We start from the raw sequence: 24,640 nt of genomic DNA on the forward strand, positions 1-24,640 counted from the left end.
CCACTTTTGGCTGGAAAATTCACTGTTAATGCAATCAGCCGCCTGCTTTCTGTCAGGCCTGAGGCATTTATTTTCATTACTGTGGTTGCCTCAAACAAATGAGAGGATGGGTGTTGGAACTGGCATCTTTTGAGATCTGTGTGTCCATCTGGTGTGTCAGCTGGAGTCAATCATTTCTCCATTGTTGAAACAAGGCTGGATACCTCCTTCAGGAGGTATATGAGCAGGATACTTAATAGGTGTTGGGGGCAAATTGCTGGATCAAAGACCACAAGGCTCAAGTTGAAAAGATCCATGGGAGTGAGGAGTGATACTGAAATTAATTGGAAGTATACAAAATATACAGAGGACAGAGAATGAAAGGAATCTGAGGAAGTAAGTGCTAATGGATGTGCTAATTCACGTGCTGTAACATATGTAAACAGACCTTATTTTAGAAGAATCAGCCTCAAAAAAATACAAACCAACTAGAAAGAAAAATGCCCTCCTCCCACAACTGATCCCATTTAGCTACCAAAGAAATATGTTAGGAGAGAGAAAACACAGATGAAACACTTCTCTGTTGCACACAAAATCTTTCTTCAAGACCGGTGCCAATGTAACATTTCCTTTTTCTCTAACCACAGATATTAAAGAAGGAGATTAGACCTGAGCTGGACAACACAGGCATTGTATAAGTACAGGGATCAAGCTATTCTATGCCACAGTTCACTGCACTATTGCTATTTGTTGACATGTTCTGTGTAATTTAAGAAACCAACGTCGTTTTTCTGGCAGTAAAGTCAAGCGGGTGTCTGGGATTTGCTGTCCTGCACTTGATTATTTCTTCTCTTTCCTCAGTAAGAGTCCAGTCTGGGGTTGCTTTTATTTTTGTTTCATAGTACACATTCACAGCGAGACCCTAATCTCCTCCTGCATCTCGTTATTGTCTGTTCCAGCCTTTAGCCAAGTGACATTAAATGCAAAACATGGGGAAAACACAACCTTTCAAGATTAACCTCATGTTGAAAAATCCCAACCTGTGCAATAGAGAGACGACCAAGAACAGAGCACACAGAGCAGTCTGATTGCATTCAGTTGTGTAGCTTATCTCTGGAACCAGTACAAACACGCCACGAATTTGAAGTGCTTTGTAATCATTGAAACATAATAATGACAAATCTGAACTTCCAGCTAGGACAACAGATGGTATGAGAACTGTCTCAGCTATCTATGGAAGGGATGAAGCATTGGTCTCAAAGATCAGAGGTGGAAGGTCAGTCTCTAGTTCTGTCAGTAGCTTCTGTTGTATCTCTGCACAAATCCTATGAGCTCCAGTTCTTAGGAGGTAGATAAAAATTAAATGAGTTTTTTACTACTGAGAGTCAAAATGAAAATACAAAATAGAAGCAAATGAAATCAAATGAAATCTAGAGGAAGTGTTGGAACCACTTAATGAAGTATTGTTGGGAAGAGATGTCACATTTTGAGGAGTTTCTGGGTAGAAACGTGTGTGTTCCCATCAAATGGGTAACACGGCCAGCTGTCCCCCACTGCTGGGTGCTGCACTGCTCACACATGGCCATGGTGTGGGGTCCTCCCTGCCTTGTATTCAACTTAATTTGAGCACCAGAAGACATTCAGGTAGCTGAGCCCTACAGAATCATTAAATCTGAAAGGAAAGGTAACCTTAACCAAGAAATCTGATTTCTCTTCCCTGCAGATTTCCCAAGGGTGGACGGATCGTTCTGGAGCACAACAGGAAACCTTTCCAAAATCTCACAGTTCTTCAGATAACAGGAAACATCTTCCCACCCACTTCTTGTCACAACGGAGGTATTTCATACAGCACTTTGAAAACATTGACAGATTTCTTCCCCCAGTCGAAGGAAAGCAGTGTGAGTTTCTATAACTCAAAGAAAATTGATATTCTGGCAGGTGACGCGAATGTCCATGTATGTGTGTCTTTCAAAATGCAATTGTCATCGGATTCAATGCACTACACATCAGATCCCTAAGATTTATATAGGGTGTAGGGCAGGATTAATTTTAGGGCATTTCTTTTTTTCAAAGTAAAAATTGATTGTAGTGAAAAGTTAGCCACATTACTACTTGAGATTTAATTGCAACAATTACTGAAGCATAGAAAGCTTTAAATGTGAAGCCCGGTTATCTGAGTCCAGCATGCTCGCTGTATGCATAAATGGATAAACATCAGTGTACAGTTCTTCAGGCCTGAATTTAGAAAACACTCAGTTGTGGTGATAAGTCAGAAAGGTCCCCTTGGTTATGTAAGAACAAGAAGGAAGCATCTCACTGAATAATCCTGATGGATTATACAGTCCCAGTGAAAGTCCAGTATTAGCCAGCAGCCAATAGCTTCACATCTGGAGTAGGGAGCTGAAAGTCAGACAGTGGGTGGCACTCATTAAAAAATAGATCTGCTGAACAGTTAAGACGATTATTGGTCCTGATTTGCAGGATTAGACACACGGAGCGGTCTGTCAGGCTGTTTCTTCACTTGGCTGCATAAAAGGCTTCTCTGGGGCTCGGGCAGCAATCGATTCTCTGAGCAGACTGCTCCCTAGGGAGGAGAAAACAAGGCAAGGGGAGATGCCTTCCCTCTGCTCATCTGCCTTTGTGCTGCCTTGCGCTGTTTGAAGCTGGCGCTGAGCACATAATCACTCCTGCAGAGATTTACAGGGCTTAAACACTGTAGATGTGACTTATTAACATGATCTCCCTGCCTGATGCTGTGAAATCTTCGCAGCTGGGATTTCAGATGGGTTTATTGGAACTGCAGGTGTGGCAGGAGGTTTGCAGGTTTATTTCTTTGGCAGCGAGGGTAACCAAGTGAGAGAACAATCTGTGTACGTGGGATAGACTGAGAGTAGACAGCAGGAGTACCCAAAGTGTGGCTAAAATGCCACAGTCCAGGTGGGGATCTCTCTTGTTTCGCGTGTTCTTGTTCCTTCTTCACACACATTTGCAGAAGTGCTCGATTTTACAAGAAGATACTTGGCAAATATTGTTAGGGGAAGAATCTGTTTCCATTCAGGAACAGAAAATTAGGCAAATGATGCATTTTATGTGTCCAAATATACAGGTTGAATAACTGCAGTTGTTTATCTCTTGACAGTCTATCTATCTCCCTTCATTTGTTGGGACGATGATAGGACAAATGATTTACCATAATAAACACATTCAGAAAAACTACAGTGTATGCTCTGTGCCAAGGAGAAGTTCCATTCATCAAAGGAGTTATTTCAGGTCATTTACCCAGATCTCCCTCATCCTAAATAGGCAGAAGGAATTCCTCACCTAGCAGCTGCTTTACATGTTAACTGATAGGAAAGAAATTAATATGCCACTAACTCAACCTGAAGCATTTACAGGCAGCAGCCCTTCCTAAGCCTAATGGCTGCATTTGGAACCATCTCACTCCATGCTTCCCCCATAAATAATAAGATACAATGGATCTGTGGGAATTAAGTTCTTAGGAGGTAATGATGTCATCTCTGCAGATTCAGGGCACTATTCACTTGCTTTCTGGAAACACTTTATAGTTATGTAATATTCCTCAATCCACATTCTGGATCAGCTTTGTTCCGTCGGGCTTTTCCCATTACTCTAATAACTTCTGTCTGCAGCTTCACAAGTTTATTTGAAATATGTACGTGGATTTAAAAGAAAAAAAAAAAAAAAAAGCCAGGCAAATGGAATCTTCTAAACCATGATCATTGCTCACATGGATATAAATAATAGGGACTGTTTAACTGAGGGCAGCTTATTTCTTATCTGCAGAAATATTAATGCCCTGCCTGTTACCTAATTCAACATAATGTAAAGGGATTTAGTGGAGATTAAGAGAGTAAGTGGGAGAAGGTTTTCTATTCTTCTGGGCCATGCTTGAGCTCCCAGGATTTTGCCATCAGGAGAGGTGAGAGGTCCCAAAATTGCTATCTAGAAATTCCAAGTATTTGAGGAATCTTGTGTACTTGATATTTCTTCTGAGCTTCATAGTGAAACAATGCCACCTTTCCGCACTCCCCTGGAAGCAGCAAAGGCCATTTGAAGAGCAGTCTTCTAGCTGTGCATGTCCCTGTTCATTGCAGGTGAGCTGGACTAGATGACCTTTAATGGTCCTTTAATAATCCTCTATGTATTCTATGACTTAAGTGTGGGTTGTCTCTGAGGAAAGCCCTTCTGTATCCTTTGGGTGTGTGTCTGTCCTCCTCATGACTGCAGCACACTTCTGCTGTCTGTATGATTTGTGCCCAGGGACAACAAACATTTGCTGCTGGGAAGCAGGTTGTGGCCATGCAGATCACCAGATTTTACAGCCCACTTTTTTATTGCTTGTTACTCTGAATGGAGTTATCCCTGGGGAAGGAAGATAAAAAATGGTTGTGGATAACTACACTGTGCATTCGTTTGCATCCATAAATGGAAACTGTTGTATTTTGTGAAAGTGAAGGTTGAAGCCTTTCTCTGGTCAGCTTAATCCAGACAGTGATCCCATAATCCGTGTTAAATTTACTGGCTTCCCTTTCTAATCGGGTTGGAGTCGGCGTGATTTCTTCCAAATGTTAATGAAAGCCAGTGAGCCCTTACTCAGGAAAGCAAATGGAAATGAAATCCACATTTCCAGCCATTATTCCAGCTAGTGCCTGACTTTGGTTTACGTTGTAGTATTACGTTGAGCTCAGCTTCCAGTCTTTAGTTTCGTTCTGACCATGAATGCTGAAGGAACAAGTAAATACTTGCTTAGGAAATCAAACAGAAAGCTTCCTATGGAATGTTGAAATATAAATAATCCTGATTTGCTTCCAAGAAATATGAAATTACATTCCTGATTTCTTCCTCTGATCAGCAGCCTGTTTTCCCTGCTCTTTGAATGTGGGCAACCTTCTTCTTGTGCATCTTCCATCAGCATCTTTGGTACCAGTAGCATCACCCTGTTGTGCTGTATTCCTCCCCAGTGTCTGGACATCATTGCATGGATTGCAAAGCCATCGGGTTCTTCCCAGAACCCATTATCTGGAACAAACATTGCTGTCACTCCAGTACAACATCCAGTTCCGGGTGTTTATTTCTACCTTCTTATTGCTGCTCAGTGTCATAAAATAAATGAAATGCACTCCTCTATTCAGTTCCTGATACCTGGATCTACTTGGGGGAGAGATCTGTCAGACTCAGTCCTTCAGATGGGAACTAACTGTTGTAGTAGTTGAATGTAAAGCTTAACCAGTCTCACTATTAGGCTTGATCAGGACTAAGGAGAACCCTCAGTGAGGCCTCCACCTCAGCAGTCTGCAGCAGGTTTCTCCATCGCCCCAATCCTTTGGTCATTCCTGACTGGATTACGCATAGAGACGCTGAGTTTAATTGTGTTATTCCTGGCAAAGAAGGGGAAAAAAAGCAGAGGAAAACTAGTTCTAACAATCCAATTTGTGAATTATAACTGTACACTCTAATCACGGTTCTCTTTCTCCAGATGTGGAGAATTTTAAAAGTGCCTCATTACCAACCTCTAATTAAATCTAATGTGAAAGAAATGTTGGATGAAAAGCTGCCAGCATTCGACTTTCAAGCAAAACTCCCACTGACTTTTTTGTTTTGCCTTTGGGGTTTGGGACTCTTCTGGGGACAATCAATATAATTATTTATTACCTGATAGCACTTTTGTACGTAGTTCTGACACTGTGGGGTGAGCAGAAAGCCCCTTGGGATGAAACCAGGTGAATGCAAGAGGCAGGGAGTAAGAGCAGAGCTGGGGACTAACAGTGTCACAATAGGGAGTAGTCAATTAGAAAACATAACACAGTGCTTTCCTTTGCCTGCGGGCAGGTGGTTTGTTCCTGGGGAGAACCTGCCCTCATTGAAGGCAGAGTCTTTTAGGAATATGTGCTTTCATTTAGTTAAAAGAAGGGATGTATGGCAACCTCTGGTGCTTAGGGAAGGGAAGAGCTGATGGAACAAGGCCCCTTACAGGGAGATTGGGAGACCCAGGGTTTATGGGATTCCTTTCACTTCCAGTGCACGTTGTAAGGGCTTTACACCCAACAAGCTGGCCACCTTGCACTGGAGTTCTCTGTGTAGGTGTTATCTATGTGTACAGATGCTAGGCCAGGAGTGGGGACTCACACAAGAACATGGAGCCAGGCTTGGGGCGATGCCTGTATGAGTTGCTGCAGGCAATATCTGCCAAATCTATTATCTGTGATATTTACAACCGTATCCTGACTTGATTGCAACTTGCTAATCCCTTCCTATGGCTCATTTAAATTCTTCATCGGATTGTTTTCCCTGCAGCACTCCTTGATCTATGTAGTTCAATTAGAAGGCAGCACGAGGGCAGTATCTGCAAGAAGTTGTTTATTTCCACACTTCATTGCAGAGTTCTCCAAACACCCAGCATCTGAAGAAACTCATCCTTCTTTTGATTTCTCTCTCCACGAAGCTGCTAAAACTGCTCTTTAAAACTGCACCGTGGGTCAACAAATGTGTGCTGTGTTTTGCCTTTCTCTCCATGGGAGTTTCTGGACTAGACTTCTTGTTTTGTCTGTGAGGTTCATTGAAGATGAACAAAGATTATAATCAGGTGTTTTTCATAGCACCACAGTGTGATTGGCTTTTATTTTGGTTGCTGTATTTTAATGCGTGGCTTGTATTTCTGTATGAAGGTTTGAATATGTCCCTACCATCTGTTCCTACCTCGTGTTTGGAGGGCAGGATCTCCTTGCTGCCTGTGTAGTGCAGTGAGGGAGCCTGGGGAAACCAAAGAGGAGGTGACTGCAGTGCAGATTTGCTGGGTTAGGATGAACCTTAAGAATAATCTTGGGAAACCCCCGCAATTTCCAGGGAGCTCATAAGAGGGCATTTCCTTGGTGATGGTGGAGGTCTCACAGTAGTAAATCTGCCTGAGACTCAGCAAATATTTTGTTCCATCCGAGCTCTGTCTGAAATGCTTTCCCTGTGCTTAGTGTACTTTTTTCCTTTGAAGTCAGGATTTCAATATAGCTGGGCACTTTTTCACATCATCATGTAAGGGGATATGTGTGCCCTCATCCTGTAGAGCTTAGTATAGTTAATGACAAACATGTTCAGTAACTTCCTTATATTTTTGCCTACTGTTTTCATCTAGAAAGAAAGATCGCCTTACATGACAATGTCTGAAGCACTCAACTGTGGAACATCTCTGCATGAACATCAGAGGAACGCTTCCCTCATTTCAGCTGCAGTCTGACAGCTTTGAGGACAGGTAATGACTACTGTAGAAATTTATCCTAAGAACTTTTTCATGATATTGTGTTTAATGCAGTAGCAGCAGCTGCTACGGTTGTAATGCTTCTATCTGTCACCAAAACATGGATAGATGTTTCTTTTAATGTAGGAGAGGCCATGCAAGTTTCTGAAAGTCCTTCATCTTAAGCAGTTCAGCCAATGTTAAGAGGCCTTTTAGTAACTGTGTAGAGTCTTTTATTCTCAGATGGATATTCAGTGTAGAAAAAAGGCAGTACATCAGTGTCAGGTTATCTGTGTAGAAGAACCAATATGGGGTAAAGATTTAAAAATCCCACAGCCTTTGTGCCATTTTCTTCTGTAGAATATGTGGGTTTTGGCTCTGGAAACAAATCTGAATCAGAGATTGTCAATGGAATGTGAAAGTGAGTGGAAAGTCTTTAGCTGACATTAATCAGTGCTGTAAAAGGCAGGAAAACAGGTTGTATCCCAGGCAACTCATAATACCTACACTAGTAAGTAGTATAGCAAACCAGGAGCCATTTAGTGGGAGTTCTGTATCAATCATCACCTGCCCTCCTGAAACTCAGCTTACATATGCAAATGTTTTCATGAGTCATTACATGGGCAGCAATGACAAGGCATCTTCTTCCTCCTGTTAAGAAAGCATTATATGCGTGAACATTGCAGTATTCTCATTTTAAATAAAGAAAACACTTCCTTTTAATTAGACAGTTGGATTCTTAAGAAATTACTAAAACATTCTTAAATATCTCGGCCAAAGTATCTCCCAGTGATACTGTAACATGGCTCCAAATCCCCAAGCTAATTGCAATTTGCCATGCCAAGCCACGCATTTAAAAGGTAGAGGATCCTTGTATTCTAGAGCAAGGCTGTTTCTATTGTGACATTTTCTGTGCAATAAAAACACTCATCCTTTCAAGTTAGATCAACAGTTGGAGCAAAATGGCTAAAAGAATTGCAGTCACATTCTCAATTGGCTTTTAAAGAAGAGAAAATGGTATGACATTTGAAGATGACAATAGCAGCATCACTAAAATAAATTAAATGAATCTTATCTATTTTTCTGAGTGGCTTTTAGAGTCTTTAGAATGCTTTTTGGATTGTTACTGCTGAGTACTATTAACAAAGTATTTCTGCGTAACTCCTCTTTCACAATATTTGATATGACTGAAGTAATGGAAGAATCAATTGTATCTTGAAATGGAAGAAAAGAAACATCAGAAAGAGCAAGATGTTATCAAATAGGAAAGTAAACATCTTCCTGAAATTAGAAAATGTGTGTCTGCAGCTTTTAGTATCTTACTCAAACAAACAATAATGCTGTTTGGGTTTACAGCAGGTTTTACCATAGCTGCCAAGCTGCAAGGAGCTTATACAAATAGATTTAATTTCCAAACCCAATCAGACCTCACTCAGAAATAGTTCTTCTCTCTATATTCATCCCCAAGTGGCAGATATCTCCAGAAAGTTTCAGCTCTGACTTCTCGATCCCCACTGCAGAAGTTTCCAGCTTACACTGGAACAGATTCTTTAGATACTCCAGATGTGCTGTTCACAGTGTGCCGTGGCAGAGTTAAAGAACTACAAACCAGCTGCTACAAAAGCAGGGGCAGTGCAGAAACAGTCGGCTGGGCTGGGGCAGAGCCTGACCCCACAGTGATGCTGCCATCCAATGCAGTGTGTTTCACTGTGTAGTAAAGTGCGTGGATCTGCCACTTGGGAAGCCTGGAGCAGTAATCAGTAATGTAAGAGAAACATCTAAATATTTAAATCCCGATAACTTCTAAGATTAAAATGCCAATGGCTTGGCTGAAAGCTAGGTTCAAATGGCTGCCACTGGAAGAAAAGCACATAAAACTAAAACATCGTCTATTTGAAACATAGTAAGTTTATATTCCCCCCCTCCCATGTATCTTGCTAAGTAATTGCAAAACCTGTCAGCACAGATGATGTTTACAGAGCAGCTAGAAGCTACCAGCTGTACATAGTTGCACTAGCATAGGGGTGAACTAAGTCTCCTAGAAAAGCACATGTATGAGAACTGTCCTACAAACCTACATCTAAGTGTTTGTGACATGAGCTCACCTCCCTCCATATTCCATGAGTGAAGTCCTAATGAAGGACAAATTCCAGCCCATATGGCCAAGGCACAAGAGCCCCAGAAGGAGCCTGTTTGTGGAATGGCTGCGTTACCCTGAGCTCAGTTTGATCCTTCCATGAGGAATTACAGGACCTTATTTGTTGCATCTGTCAAAATAATTACACCTCTCAGTGATTTTTATCTCTTTATTCCCTGTTCTAAGTACATTCATTAATTAATTAGCTGTGCTTATTTCAACATGGCCCTGAACTGATGTGAGCAGTACATCATACTCATTATCCTCTGACCATATTGCTCTGAACTCACACAAATTAAAAGGCTTTCTGTGTGCTCATCCTCTATCCTTATGCCTTTTTTAGTTCTTTCTTTGTTCTTGTTATGGAGAAAATCTGGCTGAAAGGCCAGATGTTGCCTGTTGAGCTGTAGGTGACAGGAAAGCAGGTGTACACCAGAGATCCAGACTTTGCATGGCTTCAGTTTCCCCTTTTAACCCAAGGGGCTCTGATTCCTGATCATTGAACCAGGAGCCCTGTTGATCTGGCCAGTGCTTTGCTCGCACTGTGAGCACACACACCCTGCCTATGGGAGCAGGCAGATTAATAAAATTGAAATCATGTGCAAAGAAACACTAATTGGGGGATATTTCAGTGCAGTAGTTTTAATGGCTTCCCATTTCCTGCTTGGGAAATGTGTAACTAATTAAGTCTGCTACATTCATTTAACTCAAACAATAAAAAGTGCTTCATGTCATCAGTGCTATTTACTAAACACATGTTTTCCTGGTAGAGGGAGTGGAGAGTTTGTAAAGGAAACATCCACAATGTCTTAAATGAGGGTTCAAGACAAAATTACAACAGCAAAACCTCTGTTAATCTCAGCATAAGCCATCTCAACTGGTAATCTAAAAATTAGAGTGTATTTGAAATGGGGATTGTCCTATTAAACACTCAGAGCACAAAGGTCCTGCACAGCTCTGTAAAGCAGCCTTGGCTGTAGGTGCCACCACCCCTCCCTGAGATAAGCACTGCTTTGAAACCCTTTTGCAGTCAGAACAGACCTCAGAATAAACCTTAGCTGTGCCAGGGAGCATCCAACTCTCAGATCTCATTTTGTTGTGGACAAACAAATGCTTCTGTGCCACTTGTTACCATTTAGTACCACTGATAATGCCAGTATCTCACTGCCATGAGGAGACTGTTGTGACTTCGCAGAAGGAGGCAGCTGTTTTCCTTGGAGTCAGCAGAAAGCCAGCATTTGCCCTTAAGACAGCCCCTGCCTTTGTACCAAGCTGAGGAATTTGCCTGTTGTCTCTTTGCATTGCACAGCAAGTGTGTTGAGAGCTTGACACCTCCACTTCTCTTCTGGCCTACATCGCATACCTCCCAGCAAATCTTGTCATGGCTAGTCATGCAGAGCAGGGCAACCCGAGCACGGGCTGTGCTCAGCCTGCCCATTCAGCTCTGGTGCTGATTTCTGTCTGGTTTCCCAGCAGCACAATCTGTTGCGTCTAATTGGAGATTATTCCAAGTGTCACAACAGAGACCAAATCTGACAGTTCAGCTGAGCACCGAAGTAATGAGTTAAATAATGCACCTTGGAAAAGTTAATCCTTAGCAGTACATTAGACATCTCTTGTTTTCCAGGTCAAAGCAGAACTATGTGTAACCTCTTAGAGGTTTTCAAGAGTTTGGGGGCTGGGGACAAGCAGCGGGCAGAGCAGGTATTCATTGGACTGGTGCAACCTCATGGAGTAAGATAGATTTGCTCCTACTGTGGAAGATGCAACAAAAATTGGATTTTATTTCACTTCTCCCAGGTCTTGTCCCAGTAGATGACAGCCAGACACAGAAATAAAACAAAGTGCCGTATTGAGGGGATATTAAATCCTGCTGCCAACAGTTCACTTCATTTTTCTCGTTATTGATTGCTGTCAGGGACCTGGGGAAGAATCCAGAATCCTGGTTTATGACAGCTCACAAAAATACCAAATTTTCAGATTCGTGCTCTGAGCACATTTCTATCCTGCCACTTACATTCTCCCACAGACACTATTACTTTATTTCCCAGACCCAGCAGTCCAGGCAGGCACAAGGCGATCTCATGTCTCCTCTGGGGCAAGAGGGCAGGCTGATGGAAGGGTCTGGCTGGTTGGGCTGCGCTGTCCCATCTTACACTACTGAGAGGACACCTCTGGGACTCCTTCATGCAAGGGGCCACGCAGCGTGCCACATGCCTACATGCAGAGATAGTCCAAACAGATCAGAAGCTTCAAAGCCAGCTCTTTTTTCACCCTTTGATTTCAGCAGTGACCTCAGAGAGCTACACAACTTGTCACCTAACTCCCTAAGCTGGTGCCATATGTGCCATACAGATGATGTGAAGACAAAAGCCACCGTCTTCCATCTGGAATCACTTCTGCTTAACCACTTCTCCCAGGAGGCTGAAGGAATCCATTTCTTCCAAGGAGGTTAAAGAAGTAGGCAGCAAATGCTCGTGGCAGGAGTTACAGCAGCTCTTTGGGGGCCGTCTGAGTCAGTCACGAGACAGCAGCAAAATTCCTGCATTCCCCAGCCAAGCCCCTCTACAAAATGTAGGCATTCTTATGGAGGTTAAGATCCCAATCCTTGTTTTCTTGCATTTGTTCCATTTTTCTCTTCCTGTTTCACATGTGGAAGTACACACTAGCCCAGCGTGTAACTCCTTTCTTTGATCTGTGCACCAGAAAATCTGTATCAAGTCAGCCGCACATTTCTAAGGAGATTAAATTGGCCCTTGTGTTCATCTGAAGCCTGGCAGATCTCATTTCTGTGTTTTGTGGTCCAGGATCTCAAACCAGGAACGCCCTACAGTCCCTCTGTAATTTTAAGCACATGGGCTCCCAATTTCCGTGGGACTTACCCATTTGAGGTTAAGCATATGCCTGAAGCCTTCTGCAGACACACTGCTCTGCTTTTATACATGTAAGCAAATGTCACCTGAAGATTCCTGGAACACTCAGTGAATGATAGAGATATAAGGACCTAAGACAGGACATTGGTTCAAAAGGCAAAGGAAGAGAAGAGCTAAGAGGTATTGAGAAAGTTGTAACACTTACTTTGTGGCAAAGTATTTGCCATATCACAATATTTGCAGTGTCACATTATTGTCCACTGGTCAGCCTGTAAGAATGAAGGGGGAAAGCAAAATGAAATGAAAAGCAACAATTGTCCTAATTCAAATATGACTGAGGAAAATCAGAACTGATGGGGAAAAAATGTCTGAGTGGTATCTGGGGGATCTGCAGCCTGGTAAATCTAAGGGAGAACCTGAAGGGGACATCTTCAATCTGTGTCCCAAGACTTGAGGGGATACAGGAATCTCTTTACTAACATAAAGTAAGGAATGAGAGGGAATTTTATATCATTTTGATGATATTGATTAAAGCACCAGTGGCTTTAATTGCTGAATTCTGACAGAATTCAGAGAGCCAAGGTAGTGCGGTGCCTTCAGCATCCATCTCCAAAACCCAGGTCTCACCTCCCCGTCATCTCCTGTGTCTGCCCTTCTGTATTTATTCACTGCATAGAAGCAAACAGCACAGTGGAGCCGAGGAATTCAGGAGATTTGTGCTTGCTGCCATCAAGACTGCCTTTGGTATTTAATCTTCAGCCCATAAAAGTTGCAAACCATGCTGCTAAAATATGCTCACAGAAGCTGAACTGATTGAGCCATCGCTGCTGCACTGAGCTGAGAAGGAAGAGAGGCAAGTAGCCATGGTTTGTCAGCCCTTCCCCACCACTAGCCTTTGCTTTGATGTTTCAGATGGCCTTAACATAGATCAACAGTTACAGCCCTCAGTCATTTATTCAGTGAGCTGATGTTTGTAAATAAAGAGGAGATTTTAATCTACCCCAGCAAAAGGCCAGTTTGAAAAGGAGGGATTGATTTATGCTTGATCCCGCCTCTGTTCTTGCACATTTGGGCAGCACTTGGGCTGCCCTGCTCAGCAAATCGGTGTTCTGACTTTGCTGTCTGAGAAGAAACGACGCCAGCGCTGGCAGCTGAACCCATATTAAAAAAACAACCATCATTTTAAGCAGTGGTTATTTCATTACTGTGGTAAAAAGAGATTGTGGCCACTTAAAGACCCATGGTAGAGTCTGTAATATAACTAGATGATCCTGAAAAAGCAATTCTGGAATTCAATCACTCGGAGCAATGCACACGCGCTTCCTGAAGGCAATCCATCCCTGTGTCATGGGAAGCCCATTGTTCTCCAGCCCCCCAGGGTCTCTTCTGCAGCCTACAAAGGGCTTTGTTGTCAGGACCAACAAATCCATTTCCCCAGTTTAGCTGAAGATACAAAAACAATGCCTGGGCTGTCCAAACAATTTGTCTTTTCTGATGCACTTTGCTTTTCTCTTTCTAGGTTTCCTTGTTTCCTTGTTTTGGAGGTGGCTGACGTACAGCTGATAGTATTTTGTGATTAGGCTCTGCTGGCTTTTAACCTGTGTAAAGCTGAAGGTCAGGCACAGTGTCATTGTGTGCTGGGAAAGGGGAACTGAAGGGCAGCGCTCACATCCTTTTCTCCAAGGCTCGTATAGCATTGATAAAAAGCTGTTAAAAATATGTCAGCCAGCATCCAAGGTCTTTCTTTGGTGGCTCTAATGTAGAATCTGGCACCTTGTTGCCCTGTGTGTTACAGTATATATATATACTATACATATATGTATGCTGTGAGATTTGGTTTGTAAACACTGGCCCAGGAGTCAGCACTCATTCCTTATTTCTACCAAGGATGTCCTGTTTTGTAACCAGAAAATTGAATTACTGCCTCTGCTTAGCTTTAGTACTTTCTACCTTCTGGCTAGGAAATTTAATTATCCAGGTTGGTTTGCTTTTTCCACTGTGTAATAATACACAACTTATCTGTGTTAAAATATAGATGCTGTCCTTCCACCACGTAAAACTCCACACGATTCTTTCCTATTTTAGCCTGTGGAGTAGCCAGGAATGAAATTGAAGCCAATATCTGTTTTCTGAGGAAAACCTCCAGGGCTCAGACAACCTGGGAGAAGCAAAATGAAACATCTGACTCAAAGAAGCTGCTGTTACCTAATAATGATTCTCGAGTGCTTCGATGAATCCTTTGTGAAGGAAAAGCTCTCCTTGAGAATTGCACCTCCCTGCAGCAGTGCAGACCCCAGCAGGTGCCCTCCACCAACACGCAAGGCTGCAGCGGTCAGAAGAGATTAACGGCATTTCCCCACAGCTGCCCAGTGGAATCAATGCTTGCTAATCTTTAGAAAATTACACTAACAAGCTCCAGGCCTGAGCTGCAGGAGCTCGGCACACCAGTCTCTGAAATCACACACAGGCCATTAATGCATCAAGGCTTTAATGAACCAGAAAATCTCTCCTAAACAGAGGCCAGAAGGATGCTTTGAGGTTCCTGCATCTCCTGAGCCAGCTTTAGGACAGGCGGTCAAATCCAAAAGCAAAAATGGTATTCGTGGGGCTGATCCCATCTGGGGGCAGCCCCTGATCCTGAGGTGTTTCAGCTTTGAGGTCTGTGCAAGGAGATGCTCAGCAGCTCTTCAGAACTGCTGAACTTAGAAACCCTCATGTGGCTGTTCAGGGACGGCTGCTGCTGGCTGTGGTGGTGGGCATTGGGTGTAAACCTCTGTTCTTTCAAACTAGAATCATAGAATGGCCTGGGTTGAAAAAGACCTCAACAAGGGCAGGGTCACCAACCACCAGACCAGGCTGCCCAGAACCACATCCAGCCTTGAAGTTGTAGCTGGCCAGAATACAAATGCTGGAGGCTAGAAATTCTGAAAAGAAATGAAATCCTACTATATCCTACAATTAAAATAGTAATAATAATAATAAATTGTTTATATTTTTTGTTCCTAGAAGTCATAAAATCTACTTATTTCCTGAGCAATGTTCTAATGTGCTTTATGCTTATAAGATACATTGCCTGTTTTCCTATTAGGCAGTCTGCAAGATTCCCTAATCTCTAAAAGGAACAAACATCTGTTTCTTATGTGGTCTATGTCTGATTTAAGGTAATTATATTCCTATTATACTCCTACACAACATATCTGAGAGAAAATAACACCTATTCATTTTTTTTTCTCTGAAGATATTTTAACTTGTAATCCAAGAGGGATGCACACTGGCTCTTTCTTTAAATGGAACAGCCTGTGAATGCCTGTCCCTGAGCCGGGGAAGAGCTGGAGGAGCCAGCTCCATGTCATCGCAGCAGTCCAGGTGCCAACATCTCTGCAGGATCAGCACCAAGGGGCTCCTGCCTTTGGAGCTTTGTCCATCTGGATGTACTGAGAGCAGCGCAGGGCTGTGAAGGTAGAAATAAGAAAGCTGTTTTCTCTATGGAGGGGAGGGAGGAGTACAGAGACACAGTCTTGAACATAATGGCATCACCCTTTGGAGGCAGGGGAGGTGTTTTCTCTCACTCCCACATGTTTCCAAACACTTTGTTTCCAGTCCTCAGCATCTCTTGGCACTGACACTGAGTGGCCCATCAGATTTTTGCAGAGCATCAATAGGTACACTACTGCGTCTCCTCAAGAAAGCCATGAGAATCTGCATCTTTATTTGTCATCCCTATATCTGCAGTAATTTGAAATAATAATATCTCAGTGTTCAGTTGTTTTCTTTGGTGTTGCTTGTTGGGTTTGTTGTTTGGTTTTTTTTTTGAGTAATGTATTTGACTTTGGGTTCCTTAGAGAGCAGCTCCTCCCACCAAAAGGCAGGCTGAATCTCCATTGCCCAAGGAGGGAATCTCAGTTCCCTTTCTCTTCTCAGATGTGGGGCTATTCTTCTTCTCTATCAGCAGCCATTGTTTCCATTCTGTGAACCCCATCACTAAAAGGGCTCAAACAAAGCCAACTTTCCAAATCAGTCATGAACCAGACGTGTATCCTCAGGATTCCTGTTCTCCAGAGCTTCTTAACCTCTGCCCTCACCTCTGAATTTAATAAGGAACCCTTTGCCATTTTTATTTCATATTGCTGGTACTGACATGAGGAAAGAGTAAGTCTTAACTTAAATCTGATGCAGAACCAGCATTTTTTTTTTTTTAATGAAGCCTTTGAGCATTTGGAATGTTTCCTTGCATAAAAACCTCAATGAAGACTGTGTCTGAAGCCAATATTTGCTCCCCTGCAGAGTGTGAAACCCACAGATTTCAGCACAGATGCTGGAAACTCCATGCCATGAGAATCAATAGCAGTTTCATTTGCAGTGGGAACAAAATACATCCTAAAATACAGTGGTGCCAGAGCAGTTTGCCCCAGCTGAGGATCTGCTACTAATTGGGGAAATTAAATCAGAAAGGACATAACTGGAAACACTGACACTTGAAAAAAATGAATTAGAAATAGTTATAGATTTTTCTCTCACTGTTATCAGTTTTCTAACTTCACTCTCCCCCATTCCTGCTTTACAGGGCTGGGGTTTCTCTCTTGTCTGCTGTTTTCTGCAGCATGTATCCAAACAGAAGGGAAAGCTGATCATAAGTGAGAATCAATCCCAAAATGTTCCCCATGCACGAAGTGGAAGGCCAAGTACACAGAGCTGAACGTGAAGCCTTCAGATAATCTTTGGAGTCTGTAAACTAGAATCTGATTCCTACTGTGCTAGAAACCCTTAACCCCTATCCAGGGTGGGAAGGGATTGTATTTCAGTGCCCTGAACCAGAGAAGCCCTGAGAGTCTGTAAAAACAACCTCTGCTCATCCCTGCATCTCAGAAACACTCATCTGCTGTCAACACTGGTCTGCTGCAGACCATCACACGCCTTTAGGCTTCCAGCGTTTCCTTTCTACCAGCTCTTCATCCCAGAGGGGGTCAAACTTACAGACTGGGGAACAGAGATTCCAAGTGTCAATTATGCTTTGGGGTGGGGACTGTCATTGTGTTCATTCAGTACAGTAGCTGGAGGAAGAAAGCCTTGCTTTGCAGTGAGACCTCCCACTATTACCCTCCTACTTGTAATGTCAGTGGATTAAATTTTCCCAAGCAGACATGTTTTGGGGTGCAGCTTGGCACTGCCACCCAGCAGTTCCCCAGGGACAGGCTGACTGTAACATAAAGATCATCTGTTTTTATTTGAGCTGCTGACATGGATGTTTTTCTTTGCCTTGTTCTGGACCTAGTCATAAAACCCTCTCTCAGTTTTTCTCCTTTCCTTAAATAGGAGTTCTGTCCCTTGCAAGGAATTGCTGCAGATTCCAGGGTTTGCCCTCATCTCCTGACCTTGGGCTCCTGCTGCCTCTCTGCACAGTGGGAGGGAGGCAGTGTGCACCATAGAAGGACAAACAACAGCAACCCTGGGGCCAATTCCTCCCCACTTCATCCTGATGGAGAGGCTCCAGCTGGCTGCAGTGGGAGCTGGATCCATCCCTTAGCGGGCAGGGTAATGATCTAGCCATTTAGCCTGGCATTTGTTAGACCAGAGCAGCAGCAGAAGTGCAGACGTTACTAATGCCCCAAGATATGCAAGGCTATGGCCAAGATTTCTTGTGGATCTGCAGGCTTGGTGAGGCTTGCTGGAACCCTTTCCTTGTCTCATTGGTTTTGCCAGTAACCCCTCAGCTTCAGGGCACTGCCTCAGGTCTGAGCAGCAAGTCCTGCTTTGCAGAGTGGCCACAGGCAGCTGCTTTTCAGAGCCATTAATCAAAAATACACTGCTTATATTTCAAAGAAACCAGAATTTATTTTATACTTCTGTTCTCCACTGAGTATGGAAATTTAAGCCGCTTGAGGCTAGTATATAACAAGGAGAAGGTGAAACTGGTCAGCAAATGCAACCTCCCAATGGCAGCAGGGCTGGAATTCAATATCTTCAAGGTCCTTTCCAACCTAAGCCATTCTGTGATTGTACAATTCTATGGTTATTTGAAATTCCCAGTCCAAGCAAAGAGATGCAAAGTTGATAGGATTTTCTTTCCTTTTCTCTTTTTTCCTGAAAACTAGAAAACTGATGAAATATATTGGCATTCAGGTTTGTGATATGCGGAGTGAGTATTGCTACCTAAAGTACACATTTTCACGTGGCTAGTTTGTAAATAGTGCCAACTCTGTGATTCTGTGAACTTAAAGTAATTACTTTTCTTTTTTTGGAGTGGTAAAGCTATCATCTATTCCTGTGTTGAACGTGCGTTCTCCATGTTTCCAGAGGCTGCTTTGTTTAATGAATCATTGCTCCAATGGATGCATTGTGCCTAATACGTTTGCTTATGCATTCCTGAGACTTTGCATTTGTCCCAGCAGCCAGTTTGGAAATTGCTGGCTGAGACTCTTACCAGTCTTGCAAAAATTCACTTGAAGGAAGTTGTTTGTATTCCCAGTTAGTATCTGTTGTAATCTCTTAGGAAATAATCACTTTCAGATCAATCAGGATAATAATGTGTTACAAGTAACCATAAACCTATGTATAGAGGAGGGGGAGCAGCATGTTTTCTTTCCAACAGAGAGGGGAAGACTGCAGGAGCTTGGCTGCTGTGCCAGGTCATGTGTGACCTGTGTGCAAGTTACGGCATTTCTGACCCAAATTCCAATGCTTTCTCATAAGTATAATGGTGCCATTCTATAGCATAGACTGCAGGAGTGGATTATTAGTCTTCACTCTCTCTTAATTTGAATAACTTCCTTCTATTGATTCAAAGTTTAAATCTTTTTTCGCTAATAGACCTTTGAAAATGGTGAGTGCTTTGTAATAATTCACAGTTATTGTATATGAGCCGGTTATTGAGATATTTAGGTTAATAACAGCAGTGTGAAAAACTGCCTGTAAGGAAATTCAAGACCACAGCTCCAAATGAGACCTGCTCTCAAGCAACAAATCCTGGGCTGCTAGTTGGGAATATCCATCTCCAGGCACATTTTAGAGTTTGCTTTGTCAGTGTTGACAAAGAGATGACTGCAGAGAAGGGAAGATGGTATTTAAGGTCCCTTCCGACCCAAACCATCATGTGATTCTATATTTTAGAGAGTCGGAGACCTTTGGTGGAGTAGGAGCAATCACTCATCCGGCTGGTAACTGTCCAATAAAGAACCATACAGAGGATGCAAATTGCTTCATAGAATAATAGAATATCCCAAATTGGAATGGACTCAAGAAGATCCTTGGGTCAATCCCATATACTCCACCCTTGGAGCCTTATGTTCAAATGCTTCAATTTGCAAAGGCTACCTTGGTCTCTGACCCCAGCCAGGAAAAAAGCTAAAGGAATGGGAACATAGATGGAGCTAGAGAGGATTTTTACAGAGCTAATGTGTTAACTGCAATTTCATCCCTTGAGACAAAGAAAGGAGGCTTCAAATTTGAGGAAGATGTATCCGGAGATGAAGAGACACAACCAACAGTTCCGTGATTACATTTCAGTAAAGAGTCTGGAAAAGTTCAGCTGTAAATGCCATAACTTTTCAGTCACAGTCTGAAACAGCTGGTTAAGTCTGCACAGAACAGTAAATCTGCCCTGCTGCACACAGCGTGTCCTGGCTTTCTTTGGCAGAAGCGCTGAGTTAATTGAGACAGAAAGTTTGTAATAACTGTAGGTTCTGCTGAACGGAGGCCCCAGGTGAAACACACTTTACAGCATTTATCTTCATTACCTGTCACGGGAAGGATCTTTGCTCTACATTTATGTACATACTCAGTAAAATTTGAATATGGAGCTTGCAAGATTCATTGCCCCCCAAAATCTCAGGGCAACCCATTGCTCCAGCACTGACTTTTGACAGTTCTGTGCATCCTCCTTGCAAAGTATCAATAGGAAGGTGGCCTTCAGCCTCAGCTGAAGACTCTGAAGGACTTCATGGAATAAGGAAAGCTTTGAATTTTCTTCTCCAAGCTACTGAGCCTCCATCTACTCTCAACTCATAAGCTTCAGTTTGCATCACTCCTTTTGGCATGAAGGAGGAAAAGTAGTAGAGTGGAAGAGGTTTTTGCTCTAGGTAGGAAAGATGAAGTTCAGAGCACCAGAATGTATGTGGACAATAAAGGGGTTGGTATTTAACCATGCTAGAAGTGATGATTAAATTAATCCAGCATTCTCCTTTTCTCAGCTCTCTGAGGGATTTATATCAAGAAAGTAACAAAGGAATGCCACAGTCTGCCAGTAATGTAATTAAAGAGTCAAGCCTCATCTGAACTTGTTCATGCCAAAGAATTGGTTGGATGTAAGCTGGGAAAAAATAAAAGTCTTCAGAGAGATATGAAGAAGTTCCTGAATTTTTTAACTGTTTGCTTCCTCCAGTCTCCTTAATGCTCTCAGGCTGAAGAAAATGCAAATGATAAAATAATTCAGCTTCATTGAGAAGACTGAGCAAAACAAAAAGTGATTTAATGGGGCTGGTTACACTCGAGAACAGCTTAATGGCTTTGGAAGAGAGGTAGACTTGGAAGGGGATCTGGAGCTCATCTCCAATCAACTGCAAATGTTTGTCCCATGCTGTGGGAATGTGCTAAAAGAATAGTGCAGATAAACCAGCTGTTCTTGTTTGGTTTGTGCCCTTCTTGAGTTGTCCTGGTAATAATTTGTCTTTTCCGCTCTTTTGCCTAAGGTACAGCATTTTCCCTTGCTTCCTATTTCAAAGCCCGACACTGGGAACTTCAGCTAAAAAGAGAGACCTTGACCTTTATAATGCCTGAATGGTGCTGGGGCTCTGGTGACCCCAAGTGAAGACAAGTCTCACAGCCTAATGCAGGGGCAGCCCCTCACCTTGACACCTGCGTCACACCGTTCACTGTAGACTGGTAAAACATTTGTGATTCCACGGACAAAATCCACCAAAGTCACAAAGTCACCAAAGCACAAAGTCCACCAAAGCCTAATAGGACTAATGTGCTTAATGGTCTCTGAGATACTTTGAGCACATTTTTCTTCTCCTCCTAATTAGATACGTATTCACAGAGGGCTTAAGCTGCCATGTCTGGAACTGGGCTGGATAAAATTATGACGACTTGCTCATTAGAAATTATTTCCATTGGAACATGTCCAGAACTGCTGCACATTGGAAATCTCTGAAAAATGAACCCTGACGAAGCCAAAACTTTGCCGAGAGGGCAAAACATGAGCATAAATCTAAGCTCAAATTCTGGCAACTATGAAGCAGCCCATCATGTACCAAGAGGCTGTAGGTAAATAGATGTGATGATGTTGCTGCATTACTCTGTGGGAGTGGAGTGGGGCAGGAGGGGAGTTATGAACAAAACAGAAACATGATGGAGATTAAATTCTATTTTTAAGTTTATTTATAATTCCATTATTATGTAACATGTGTAATTATATAACATTTCACTAGAACACTGAATGAAAACTGAACAAACCATATTGAATTCACATGGTGGATGGCTAAAGCAGCTGTCTCATGTAGAACTGGGAGTGAGCTCTCATGGGAGTTAGAGAGGTGGCCATCTTCATGCAGCTCCAAGTAATGACAGAACCCAGGTCCCTACTACAGTCAGGTTTTTAGCACTGCTTCTATTCTCTGCCTGGTGCTAATTGGGTGTTTAGAGAGTTTTTTTTGCTTTGTGCTTAGCTAACAATTTCCAGATTGTTTTGCTACAGAAATAGAGACACCCATTGCCAAAGTCCCCATTCAATATTCAAAACATTGACTTTGTAAGCAAGATGTCACCATTTCTCTTGCTGCTGTTCTCCTTAATATAAACACCACCCATCCTTCTCCACTCTCTGTCTCTGCCCTGCCCAAATAGTTTACTGCAGCTGCACAAGAGCAGAGCCTGGAAGCACAGTGAGTGTGACAGTGAATGCACGGCACCGACTGACTGCAGCTGAGGCACAGTGTGTCCAGAGTACCTTCGTGTTTCCCCTTTATGTCAGGAATGGGAAACATCATAATAAGCAACATCTGTGGAAAACGCAAGTTGCTGCCATCCTAAAAATGAGCGGCTCACCGGAGGATAATAACCTTCTCATTAAAGAGACTCTATTCAGATGAAAAGTTCTGTGCTGAGATAAAAGATGGAAAATCTCCTTGTATCTCTCCCCGTCTGCTGAGCTATTCGGAAGGAATTCAGCTGGAATACTAAACCTTTCTGTTCAGGTTCATCATGCAGAGACCTCACACAGAGACCAGAGGGGAAGAAACCCTTTCTATTATACTTCTTCCAGCACCTTCAAAAAATTAAGCTGTCTGACTGATAAAAAAGAGCCTTGCTTTGCAAGGAAATGATATGCAAGCTATGAGATACCTCCTCTTAGTTAGAGGCATGTAGATAAGAAATAAAAGGACACTCCCTGATGTTTCCTGGGTTTTCCTGCCACACCAAAGCTTGTAGGAGCTTCCTGACTGCCCAGAAGGCTTTTGGAGGGGGCTGATACCCAGACATTTGGGGGCACATTTGGGTGGCAGGGAGCAGTTAATGGAACTTTCTCACAGGGAGGTTTTGCTTCGCAGTGCTTGTTTTTCATCACTTGATTTCTGATTTTGGAGTGGCACCTAAATATATTTGCAGCCCAAGCCAAGAGAGGATTCAAAACATTGCCTGGGGAGAGTGCAGGGATGCAGTGCAGAGTCTGATCTCTGTCCAGGCACCAGGAGCTGGTAGTGAATGAGATCCAACCCACTTAGCACAGCTGTTGGACAGGAGAAAGCCTACAAGTGCCCTCAGACCAGGTGGATGATGGAAACACATGTGCTGCATTCCAGACGATCTGCTGAAGGACATAAAAGGGAACACTCCCAGATAAGTTTAGTCTGCAGTGGTTCAAAACACAGTTGTTCATCTTCAGCCAGCTTTTGATAAGGCCTTTATCAGGAGGTCAAAGGCAAGAGGGATTTTCTATAACTTATTTAACCCTTTTCCTTGGAAGAGAAGAAAAACTGTCTGCCTTCTCATAGCAAACTCCTTAAGAGCAATGGGATAATACATCAAATGTGACTCTCAGACACCAAAATCCTTGGATGTCAAGTAAGAAATGTGAAAGCAATGTAACCAGCTTCAAGTCTTAGTGTCCCTGTATGGTTGTAGAGCTGTGGTGATGCTCCCTGAGCACAGAGATTGTGGTATATGATAATGTATATATGACATCTGCCTGATTCAGTGTTTGCAGGTGCCACCGACAAGCATATTGTGTATTAAGTTGCTATTTCTGGATGTATGCAGGACACTTTTGTAATGGGAAGCTATCTGTCTCAGGGTTACAGGCAGGCAAATTTCAGACTTGCAGAGATGCAGCCCCCAAACCGAACTGCCAGGCCCTGAGCAACCATCAGGGGTCAGGGCAGGGAATCAGACACCTCCAGCCATCAAATAACCCCCGCTTCAGTGTCTCATGTAAGATCCCTATTTTCCTAATGGTGCATGTCTCTTAGCTGGACTGATTTATACGTGCTCACACGATTGCATGGTCCCTGACTCTGACTTGTGCCTTATATGTGCAAGATACTATGTGTCCCATGCTGTTCCTGATTTGAATCCCTAGAGTACAGCCCTGATGTTTTAAGCAGACAGGGTTCAGTGTTTCTTCCCCTGGGGACCCCAGCCTGGCTGATACACAAGGCACAGCAGAACACTCTGAATTTATTGTCAAATCCCTGCGAACCCTCAGAGAGACATTAATGCTCCACATCTTTCATTTCAGGATGCAGTCTGTATTCCTGGGGCATTTTGCTGAGATTTCCAGTCCGTGATTCAGCTGCTGTGGATCAGAACTATGGCTCAGAGTCCCACCCAGAGGAACTCTTCAGACTCAGCAGAGCTTTCCCCTGGCCTCCTCCCAGCAAGGTACCTTTCCCCTTCATAATGAATTCAATATTTGGATTATACGTTTTAAGACTTCCTGCTAATTTAGTTAGTGGGATGTAGCATTCAGGAGAATGCTTCTCTAATAACATTCATCTGCTTAATTTATATCTGATATGCAATAAAACAAGTTAAAAGTAGAAACACTTTTTATTGTTCCTTATAGGCCTTTCCAAATGGACTGGGGCCACATAACATTGACCTTTTTGTGAGGACTTGGGGCCAGATGCTTAAGGAGAATCACCTGCCTGTGTTCTGTAATGCTTTTGATCTTGTATTTCATCCTGTGAATTCCTGTGGGACCTCACTGGTAGCACACATCTGGCACAGACACAATGGCCAGCTCTTCCTGCTCACAGAAGGAGTAAACCCGCACTGAAAGCCCAGATTTGGTGTTTTCCCACCAAGCTGGCCTTAAAATAACCCTCTGGGTGAGGGGCAGCAGCGTCTCCAGTGTTATCTCTCAGGGATATTGTATTATTCTCACTGTTAAGCCCATCTAAACACCTG

The 24,640-nt window shown here is 42.9% G+C and overlaps 1 protein-coding gene across 1 annotated transcript in view; it reads left to right on the plus strand.

Moving 5' to 3' along the window:
• The window catches only part of LOC146760585 (uncharacterized), an 86,250-nt gene extending 62,138 nt beyond the window's left edge, over window positions 1-24,112 (plus strand). Inside the window, exons 4-6 of the mRNA XM_085551881.1 lie at window positions 1,703-1,877; window positions 7,127-7,243; window positions 23,970-24,112. Of these exons, the coding sequence (XP_085408007.1) occupies window positions 1,703-1,877; window positions 7,127-7,228 (277 nt within the window). The 3' untranslated portion in view covers window positions 7,229-7,243; window positions 23,970-24,112. The remainder of the gene's footprint in view (window positions 1-1,702; window positions 1,878-7,126; window positions 7,244-23,969) is intronic.
• The last annotated feature ends 528 nt before the right edge of the window (window positions 24,113-24,640 follow it).

The sequence above is a fragment of the Coturnix japonica genome, chromosome 6, assembly GCF_054131305.1.
Source record: "Coturnix japonica strain WE chromosome 6, WE-NBRP24, whole genome shotgun sequence".
NCBI classification, from domain to species: Eukaryota; Metazoa; Chordata; class Aves; order Galliformes; family Phasianidae; genus Coturnix; species Coturnix japonica.